The 11231-nt window shown below is 39.4% G+C and overlaps 1 protein-coding gene across 1 annotated transcript in view; it reads right to left on the reverse strand.

Moving 5' to 3' along the window:
* Positions 1–208: 208 nt before the first annotated feature.
* The window catches only part of STXBP4 (syntaxin binding protein 4), a 208778-nt gene continuing 197755 nt past the window's right edge, over positions 209–11231 (reverse strand). Inside the window, exon 16 of the mRNA XM_006889457.1 lies at positions 209–326. Within this exon, the coding sequence (XP_006889519.1) occupies positions 209–326 (118 nt within the window). The remainder of the gene's footprint in view (positions 327–11231) is intronic.

The raw sequence follows: 11231 nt of genomic DNA on the forward strand, positions 1-11231 counted from the left end.
GCAACTGATATTGTAAATACATAAAGTTATATCAAAGAGTTTTATAAAAATAGCTTAAGATGAGAGTCTCTGCTTCATAGCTTCAAAAGTAGTGTGTGCTTTCCTCCTATTTTAGACGTGGCATCTCGTCCAGTTGGGTGTTGGATGTGTCTGCTCAGGTCATCTACATGGCTGGAGGTGTCAGAAGATCACAGTTTCCTACAGAGAGTCAGCAGCTCTTCTGGTCAGGAAGGCCTCTGGAACAATCTTCTTCATTCTCCTCTGAGCAAGATAGGGTCAGCGCACTTGTCACAGGATGGATCCAGGATGTGGTCTGTGTTACGTGACTTGAGAAAAAACAAGAAGCAACATTAGAATCTGCAAGGGTGTCCATCTCCCCATCCAAACAAGTACTAATCCTATCGAGACTGCTTCCATCCTTGTAATGAGAAAGCTGCTGGAACTGGACCCAATAGAGTTTTAAAACTGGACTAAGTGAAGGAAAGGTCAATCTGCTATGACTGGACAAGCAGATAAACATATACAATTAACAATCTGCAACAGGTTATAATTATGGGTTGAATGGGGGAGGTAGGAGGGAAATGCGTATGAATGAGTGAACAATCAGTTTCTCTGTAAGCTTTCATTCAAGTCACAATGGGGAAAAAAAACCCAACCCAAACAAACAACTCCTCAGACATGTTTTAAAGTTTAACGAAAACCGTATCTTTCTTTTTTGGTACCAAAGGCTTTATTTTTGACCCTTCACTCTTCCTTACCTGATGTACAGTCAGTCAGCAAGTCCTGGGACTGACTTGCAGTAACTTCTGTGGGGTCTGTAACCTCCTCTACGTTTCCAGTACTATACGATGGTGACTAAAAATAGCTTGTCTCTCTGCCTCTGTTCTAGCTCTTTTCATATTCATTCTCCACCCCAGCCAAGATGTATTTCTAAAGGATAAAACATATACTCTTACTTGCCTGCTAAAAATTCAGTGCCAACCAATGCATGCCTTCTAAAGCAAGCATAATTTATTGTAGGTGATACCTTGATATTTTTTCCCTACTGCAACAATACTTTGTCCTTTGCTACAGTATTCTTCTCCTCCAACAACAAGATCTGAGTTGTATTAATATTTCTAAAGAAACAGATCTTCAAGATCTCTCTAGTCTGTGCCAAAGTCTTACCTTACTTGATGAGTTCCTTGGATGAAATATGCTTATCTACAAATTTATGTGCTTACCATGTTCTTAGATTACTAGGATTCTGATTGGTCATGCAACATTAACATAAAAGGGAGCTCTGGTGGCCTAGTGGAAGGAAGCTGTGCTGCAATCCCAAAGGCACACAGTTTGAATCCACCAGCTGCTCTGTGGGAGAAGGATGGGTAATCTCTTGCTGTGTGATTTACTGCCTCTGAAAACCTGCTGAAGGGTCAACTATGGGTTGGTTCTGACTCAAGGGTATATAACAACAATCACTATATACCAACTAGTCTAGATATTAAAAAGAAATGATATATAGTCCGTTTTCATTGAGGAAAGAAGCCTAAATTATAACCTTATGAACCATGTATCATTACGGATCCTGGGATATGCAATGCATAATGTGTCAGACTGCTAGCCAAAATGTTGGCAGTTCAAACCCACCAGCTGCTCTGTAGGAGAAAGATGGGAAGTCTCCTCCTTTAAAGATTTAGAGCCTTGGGAACTTTTTGGAGGGTTGTCATGAGCCAAATTTTACTCGATGAGTTTTTGGAGGGTGTAGCTGTGGTGGAGAGGGGGTTGGCAAGTAAAGCTTGGAAGTGGTTCTTTCTCTTGCTCCCTGTTGGGAATTTGCATTTTCATGCCAGATATATCGAATCAGAATCCAGGGTTGGGCAAGGTCCTAGAGGATCCTTATGAAAATGTTGTTATGTGTCAGTGTCAGAACCAACTCATAGCTGATCCTTCAGCAAGTTTTTAGAGGCTGTAAATCATATGAGAGGAGACTGACCACCTTTCTCCCTCAAGAGCAACTGGTGGATTCAAACTGCCTGCCTCTGGGTTGCAGCGCAACTACTTATCACTAGGCCACCAGAGTTGAAGGACAAATTTAGAATGTGGATTTGGATTCAGCAAGAGGCAGCAACAGAAGGAGTAGTTCAAAGCCCTGGTTAGTGAGTTTAAAATGTAACTTTGTCTAAGAAGAAAAGGGTGGATGATACTCGATGCATGCCTTGCAGCACACAAAGAGCAACAGGATAAAGGAGGGAAAAGGTATTTCTGGTTAGAACAAAGCAGAGGGAAGAGAAGATATTCCAGAGATACTGGGTGTGTTAAAGGAAAGACAAGTATTTTCAGTTGGCTGACGTACAGGCTGCAAGTAGGGAAATGCTAGGAAGAAAACCTGGGGGAATAAGAAGAAATAACTCTTAGAAGTCCTTGTGTTTTATTTATAAAGTGACTGGAATTGTCTTCCAGGGATTAGGAGATTACAGGAGACATGACTCAGAAATTTAATAGTATATCAATGAGTATGAGTGGATAGTTTGATGGTATTCTTCAGGATAAATGGCTATTCTATTTACTATGTTACAATTTCTTACAAAATTTTTTTCTACTTTGAAATGAAAAAGCAGGGACTACTATTCCTGAGAGCAAATGGAATATTTATTCAGTGATAAAAATTCAAGCTTATAAAAATCATTATTATTAGGTATCAAAGTTGACCTTACTTTTTAAAAAAAAAACCCCAATGTTAATAAAATATTATACAACAATCTCATATAGAAGGCATATAAAAAATTCACAAAGAACCTAGGAGATATGTAACGGCAAGTATTACTCTTGTTTTACCTATGAAGGACCTGAGGTTCACAATTAAATTACAGCTGCTTAACAGTGGTATCCACTTCCTAAATAACATGCCTCCAGAAACCCTGTGAACTTTGATAGATGTTGATAGTTGTAGAGAGTCTTCAGGCCTTTTGTTCATAGGGTTGCTATGAGTCGTGCTTGACTCAAAGGCCTTCAACAACTAAAACAATGATTAAGTACTACAGGAACCCTCTAGCCATAACTCCCTATCTAGTTCTTAATATTATTTCTGCATTAAAAACACACAAATTATGAGACAAGGAAGGACATCATTCTTGACCCGAGACTTTCTGAATTTCAGTGAAGAACGTATAGTCTCACAGTGGTGAGAAATGTTTCTAAAAGAGTAAATCATAAAGAAAGCTGTTATGGAAGAGGCCTTTTTCTGCATGGCAGTCAGACAGGCCGTGGATACCCTTTTGTGATCTTGCTAATTTGCTGGGTGGAATATCTCATTCTACACCTTTACTGTCTGATGGCTTGGAACAGCAGGGCATCAGTGAACAAGATGTAGACCTTTAACAAGGTGAGCTGACACAGTGACTGCAACAGTGGGACCGAGCAGGGCCGAGAGGGGGCCGATGGTGCAGGATGGGGACAGGTTTCAGTGCGTTGTTCATCGGGTCACTGTAAGCTGTGGTGGATTTGACATTGCCTAGCAACTATTGGGCTTTATCTATTTGGTTTTTGCATATATTCTTCATTATCTCAATGTGTTTGTTCTGTTTTGACTATAGCCAGAAATCAGATTGCATCTGTTGTATGTAAAATGAGGGATAAAGAAAGTCAAGGAAGGAGAGAAATAAGGTGAGGGTAAGAAGGTTCTTTGTCTTGAGCCTAAAGTTAACAGCAAACCCACAACAACAGAAAAGGACTGAGATCGAGTCAGAGGTGGAGAGATGGGGCTGGTGAGGTGCCAGGGAAGGAGAGGCAGATCAATCTTAACGAATCCAGGTGGAGACTGCGTAGCATGACTGGAAGCCTTGTACACCTCATAGTTGTGGTGGCTGGGAGGCAGTCACAGACTAGGGTGAGGCCAAAGCAAGGGGGGGGGGTGCATCAATGGGGAGAACAGAGAATTAAAGGAATCTACACATGAATTTTTCCAGTTGGATAAGGCTAATTTTTGGGAGAGGGCCATTTATCTAAAAATTACTACTATCTCAGCATCCAGGGAGGCACTCTTGTTGATATTATGTACTGTTAGGCTGGAAGTGACTCACAGCTGACATTCCAGGGGGCTTAGGGAAGATCCTGCCCATCTTTCTCCCATGGAGCAATTAGTGGATTTGAACCACATGCCTTTGGGTTGCTAGGGCAATTCCTTATCAGTAGGCACTTGTTTTTGTTGTTGTGTACCTTTGAATTGGACGCAACCTGTAGCTGACGGCCCAGCGGGTTTTCAGAGGCAATAAATTGAATGGGAGATTGCCCGTCTTTTTTTTTTGGAGCAGCTGATGGATCTGAACTGTGTACCTTTGCGTTGGTGGTGCAAGTCCTTACTGTCAAGCCACCAGAGCTCCCTCTGAAGGCTCTAGTAAGAACAGGCTAGGAAGGCACAGAACAGAGTAAGATCCTGCACTTATTATCATTGAAGTTCCATAGATCACCAAGGAGAGGATCATGCAAACGGCCACCAATAAAACAGAGCAATCAGCAGCCATGTTAATGGGCATATGAAGTGCCTGAGGGGCTTGTGGAACGTACACTCTGTCCACCTGGGGACTTGGTTTCTCTGAGGCAGTGACGGCCCTGGAGGATGAGCAGGGCTCTTCAGAGGGCAGGGCACTCTGGCTTGAGGGAGTGGTACATGCAATGTCATTGACAAGCATGACACTTAGAGACTGTGAGCAGTATCTTAGAATTAGAGGGTCAGGCTTTTGTATTAATTTAGGAGTGCAGGGGAGGGTGGAAATAGGAAATGGAATGGGTCCATAATAGCAGGGAGCCAGCAATTTTGGGGCTTGAATGCATAAGAGAAGGAGTCTGGGTCTTTCTTTATAGGACGTGAAGGAGGTTTTAGTTGAAACGTCTTGCTCTTTCGTAACGAGTTTCTTTCATGCTATGTTGCACATACTGGGAAGTGTACTGGCTGTTAGAGAGCTAAAGAGAATGAAGATAGAGCCGCGTTCCTGATGCTGCAGTAGAGAGAATGGCCCCTCTGTCCCATCTCCAGTCTTAAGCACATTTTGGCACATGGTGAGACCTCAATAAACCAGCTACGGTTTTCTGACAGCAGAAGTGATTGGCACTATAGGCAAAGAGCCTCTGATTCAATCTGTGGTCTAATAAAGTCCTCTGGTATTATTAAAGAATGTTCTAAAGCATGCTTTTCCAACAGTGCTATAGAGAGCTGACTCTGTGGGGAGCAAAGGTAGACTGGGCACAGATGACTTTGGCTTTCCCATTCCTGCTTCAGTCAGGGCTGAGCACTATATAAGGTTCTCTTTGGAAAAAAGAAAAATAAAAGGGGAAAGGGTTCTAAAATACAACAAATGTTTTTCATTTAAAGATATATTATCCATGGTAGACAGAAAGCAGCCAGAGTAGAGCAGAAAAAAGAAAAAGGAAAAAAAAAGAGTTTGGTTCTCTAGCACACATTACCTCTGTGAACACAGGAAGTCATTTCATCTTTTTGAGGGAGTTTTCTTTTGAATGAGGCATATGAATTTATTATGCAGAAATTAATGAATGGATGGTTGGATGAATGGAGAGGATAAATCCCTCTGACCTCAATCCTTCTATTGGATGGGTAATAACACTAATTACGTATGTGCTCTGTCAGCTCTCCTTGATTCCTCTATTTTTGTGTTATCTCTAGATTCTTGTTAGCTTATTTACTGATGATATTCAACTGCAGGTCTAGTCCCAAATCAATTGCTTCAAGCAAACTGAGCACATATTCCCCTAGATTTTCAAATTAAGTCATGCTCCAAGCGCAGGGTCCCAGTCCTCCTCCGGAGCAATCAGACACCATGAGATTTGCCTACGGATGAGCTGTAAGGTGCATTTCCAACTTCTAGGCCCTCATTTAATTTAGTCTGTGGGTATGCGCTTCTTCAAAGATTCCCTGTTTAGACAAACTGATTAGCCTAGTAACCTTTTAGGGAGCTCTGGTGGCCTGGCGGGTAGGGAGTTGCACTGCCAATCCAAAGGCAGGAAGTTTGAATCCACCAGCTGCTCCATGTGAGAAAGATGGGTAATCTTCTGTGTGATTATAGTTTCTCAAAAGCCACTGGAGGATCAACTACGAGTTGGTTCCAACTTGATGGCGATGAACAAGTCACCATTTCAGTTCACGTCTGTTTCACCGGGACCTCAGGGCGGATAGCTGAGGTTTTTGAGATCCAGTATTTTACCGCCTTCCGTTTTCCTTTACATGGATGAAAATCCCACGTTTGTCGCTATCTGCAAAGCATCTGGATATTAGGTGGGCAGTTTCTTTAATTAGGATGGAGTTATGTTTCTTCACCTCATTCCCCTCATCCGTACCAGATTAGTTACCCTAGCTTCTATCCAATCCAAACACCCTTAGATATCACATTATATAAACAGATGAAGTTCATCTAAGGATGAAATAAGGCTCAAATAAGATTTGGATTTGAAAGTATTCTCTACAGTCTAGAAAAGCATTTTTCCCAAAGTGTCTTCCATGGGTCTCAATTACATAAAGACTATAATCCTATGTGTCAAATGCAATAATGGTTACCCATGGTGGACAGTGTTTGGTGGAGCTCCCTGATTAAAACAATCTTGGAAGCAGCAGTGGCATCCACTTCCGTAATAGCTTGTCTCCAGAAACCCTATGTATCTGGAGAAAGGATGAAAGTCACACAAGTGAGGACTTTCGTTCATAGGGTCTCTTTGAATCGCCTATGACTCAATGGCACTTAACAACAACAATATAATCCTATAGTCAAGTAAGTTTGATATGCACTAGGCCAAGTTAATGTGGGCTCTTGGGTTCAGGAATTCTCAGAGCCTTAATCTTCTCATGTGCCCTGTGACTCTCTAACACGCTCTGCGTGTGCTCCACTTCTCCATGGCATCACCTTAAAACACTATTCGAGGGGTTACTGTTTCACAGCACACAGGCAAATGGACTCACTTTATTGGCAATGACAATGACTGAAAATGTTGGGCATAATACAAGTGGTCAATCAGTTACTAGACTTGGTATCTTGTTTTCGAAGTGACATTCTAATTTCCACTCACATTCAAATGTGTTTAGCGCCTCTGTTTAAATATTAAAAGTGTTTCTTTCTGTGGAATAAGGTTAATGATCATTTCATGACAGGGTAAGCCATTCAAGTCATTAATGAATCAAGGTGCAGATGGCAAGATCTAGACATCTTCATTGCTTCAAGACTTTAGAGTGAGCTTAAGTGGTTAAAAAAAAAAGTATTCTCTTGACAGTAATCCACATTATGATGATAATGATGATGATGTCTTCAAAATGGTTTAATGGGATTTCTGATTATGGAGGTTAAACTTACTAAAGCCCTCGATTCTACGCAGGTGAACCTCATTTCAAGGCCTCTGTAAAACTGGAAAGTTGCCTCAGTGGGAAGTGGCTTAAAAGAAATACTAATGAGTGTAACATAAGAGGGCTGGAATGCCACTGCAAGGTGAAACGAGGACACACTGTCCCGAACAAAGTAAATGTTTAAAACTAAAGCTAAAAGGGAAGAGCTTGATGAGGCAGCATTGCTTATTTTAAAATCTTAGTATATGTGTTTTCATTTTTATCAGCACATTTACAATATGCTCTTCTAAAGAAGAAACTGTAATTTAACTGACTTGAAATCTCCCCTCCCCTGACCTGGGGGAGGGTTTGTAAAACAATGAAAGAATCTTTTCTTTTACTTTTCCATAATTTTTGGACTCATGTACTTATAACTTGTTAGTCAAATTTGTGTCTTCTAGGTTGCAACACCCCCATGACACATCTTCAAGGATATGAACATGTACAGCCAAGCACAATCAATAAGAGTGCATATGAATTCCAAAATCAATCTCCATAATAGTCTATGTGTTTCCTACTGCCAAAGGGGCCCTTTAGAGTAGTGAGAGAAGATCTTCACCCTGAAACCCACAGCGTCCCTTTTCAGCAGGAAGTAGCTAAGAGAATACGCCGTCCCCTTTTCCTTATGACTCAGGGTGAAGTCTCTCTCAGGGAGGAGTGATAGGGAATGGCAAAGGATACACTGACAAAGAAGATTAATCAGAACTGGCTTTGACAAGCACTGTGGCATTTGGACAAGAACAAACTGGGAGGAGGGTAGAGAGAATAGTGAAACAATGAATGAGTGGAAGCCCAAAATCTCTGTAAATGTTTATGAAAATTAATAAAATATAATTATAGAGAAAAAAAAAATCTCCCCTCCCCTGTAATTTTCACTCCTTGGGAAGGTGAAAGGAAGAAACACAAGAATAATGACTTGGGGGAATAAGTTTCCTAGCTGATATTTAAAAAATAGTACCCTCATAATTAAAATAACTATAACTAACTTTGGGCATTCCATTGAGTGGATAATTTCAAGCAATCAAAAGCAATTTATCTTTAAAAAAAAAAGCTGTGCTGATAATGTACAATGAGCATTGGGAAGCTGTACCAGAAAGTCACCCTTATCCGTGACCTTTATTATGTACCTTTGAATCAATTCTCAATCTTACCCTCAAATAGAAAGATTAACAGCATAAAATAATCAGATGATTATGCTTATATTCACCATGTACTTTCCAGGACATGTCCTAAACATTCAGCATGGAATTACAAAACAACAACAACAACAACATCACTAGAAAAAAAGAAAATTTAAGGAACAATGAATGTCCTTTTGTACTTCAAGTCTATATCTCACATATCGGTCTCCCGTAAAAACATCTAGAGCTGTGGGATAGCATTTCTAAAGTTCAGGTAATGAATGTAAAGTGCCCAACACGGAGTAGAGAGTCAATAAATGACTATGGCTAATTTTCTCACCAATCAGAGCTTTCTGAATATTGGAAGGAAACCTTGGAATTCTTCCTATGATGCTGGTATGGGCCTGAGTGTGTGTCTATCATTCAATTTTATGTCCTAGTGAGCAATGAGCCTAAAGAGCTTTGATATAATCGGTATGATGAGTTAATCCCAGATTTACTGGCTTCAAGACCATTGTAGAATTAGAAATATTTCCTCTCTGATTTGTGTGCTTGGCAATTGAGCTGCAAAGAGAGAGAACAAATCAGCCTTGTTGACTCTATTTCATTAATAACGATCTCGTGATTCATAAAGTGAGATGTTGCTACTGACTATGAAAAATTCAGAGGTCTGGAAAATAAATGAGGTAGACTATGAAACATGGAAATCTTCCATTTGAGCATACAGTACCTCTGGCAAATATTCCTGCAGAGACGGTGCGCTTGACCTGATTTGGGAAGCCATCAACAGCAGTTCAAATACATGTGAAAACCGAAAAAGTGTTATACTTGTCTCTAAATGATTGCTGGAAAACAGTAAAATTCAATCTGGGAAGTTACAGTGCTGTGGTCGGGGCTTTTTTTCTTTCTTTTACAATATTAATAAATTGAAAGACATATTTTGGAGCTTATTTTAAAAAATCGCAAACAACCTAAGAGGACATACTTTATTTTATTGGCAAGGAAATGCAAGTGAATTATTTAAATCCCATCCTAATTACCCTCCTTATGTTTCCTACCTCCCAGCATGCAAAATGCTTTCTATCAAAATTAAAATTTAGGACAGTCTCTGTTAAAAGAGAAGTGGCTTAAAGACAAAAAGTGCACTGGTTTTATAGAAATTCATTCTTATAACCATCTGTGACGAAGAAAGAGACTCTTTTGTTCATCTTCCATTGTAGATGGCACTATTTATATATTTCTTTGTGAACTTAGCAAGACTTGCATATATTATCTTATAAGTTTAAGATAAATCTGTGGAATTAGAAGGCAAAGTTATTAACTTTCTACTGGGATTTTCTCGTGGTACCATTATGTGCATGGTATTATTGCTATGAAATAGAAAGCAAAGGTAATCAGCAAATGCATGTTCAGTCAATCTTTTTCAAGCATCAATAATTTGGAGTTACTGGGATGTTTTCCAACTAGCCATATAGAACCTGTAAGTAATAATGACTTATACCTAAAAAAAAAATTAAATAAATCCAAATTGAAGGCAAATTAAGAAAAAAAGGACAAAATGTGAACCATCGGTCAAGTTGTTAAAAAAACAAAAAAGCTACCAAACCAACATAAAGTAGCATGCAATCTTGCTGCAGACAGTGGTTAAGAGAATGACTCGAGAAGAGTAATATGACGTATTCATTGCAAAAAAAAGGGTGCTCTGGTGGCCTAGTGGCAAGGGGTTGTTCTGTGAACCCAAAGGCATAAAGTTCAAGTCCTAAGCTGCTCCAGAGGAGAAAGCTGTGTAGTCTCATCTCACATATTTTACACCTGCTCAAAACCTGCTGGAAGGTCGACTCTGAGTTGATTCTGACTTGACGGCTCATAACAATCTCATAACAATAAAACAATTCCAAAATACATATGAGAGAAAATGACAAGTATTTTATTTCTCCTGATATATAAAAGTGGTATCTTTTATGTAATTGTGGAAATATACCCCAAAATAAAGATGGATACTTTTAATTAATAAACATTAATAAACCCTTGGAGCACTTTGTAATATGGCACTTGAAAATTGAGTAAGGCTAATATTAGTAGGATCTTATCTGAATCTTATAGTTTAAGAACACATTTTCTTTTCATTATGTATTTACAGATATTTCTATAAAATACGTGCCGAGTATCTTTTGAAAATTTTAAAATCTAATTAACTAAAAAAACCTTAAAGTCTCAGATCAAATTATTATGAATCTAGGCAAGGTGCTAACTGTGGAACAGACTATCAACTACTCCCCTGTAAATAGAAAGTGAAGCTAAGGAAAATGAAAACAAATCCACAAGAACCAAAATACAACCTTGAGTCTATCTCATCTGAATCTAAAGACCATCTCAAGAACAAGTTCAAGGAATTGAGCATTAATGATGAAAGACCAGATGAGCTGTGGGATGACATCAAGGATATCATCAATGAAAAAAAAAAAATCAAAAGATCTGGTGTGAAAAACAATGTATATGAACTTTGTAAGCAAACCAGTATTTTTTAAAAAGGTCATTACAAAGACAGAAGAAAAGACCAAAATGAAAGTGAGGGAAGACTCTGACAATTGCATGAGAACGCCAAGAAACCAAAACAAAAGAAATGATGAAGTATAAGAGTTGAACAGAACATCACAGGAGACTAGAGCGAGGGCTGCATGGTGGAGGGGACCTGGGGGAGGGTTTGTAAAACAATGAAAGAATCTTTTCTTTTACTTTTCCATAAT

Source organism: Elephantulus edwardii, unplaced genomic scaffold, assembly GCF_000299155.1.
Source record: "Elephantulus edwardii isolate Elephantulus edwardi_28Jun2011 unplaced genomic scaffold, EleEdw1.0 scaffold00077, whole genome shotgun sequence".
NCBI lineage: Eukaryota > Metazoa > Chordata > Mammalia > Macroscelidea > Macroscelididae > Elephantulus > Elephantulus edwardii.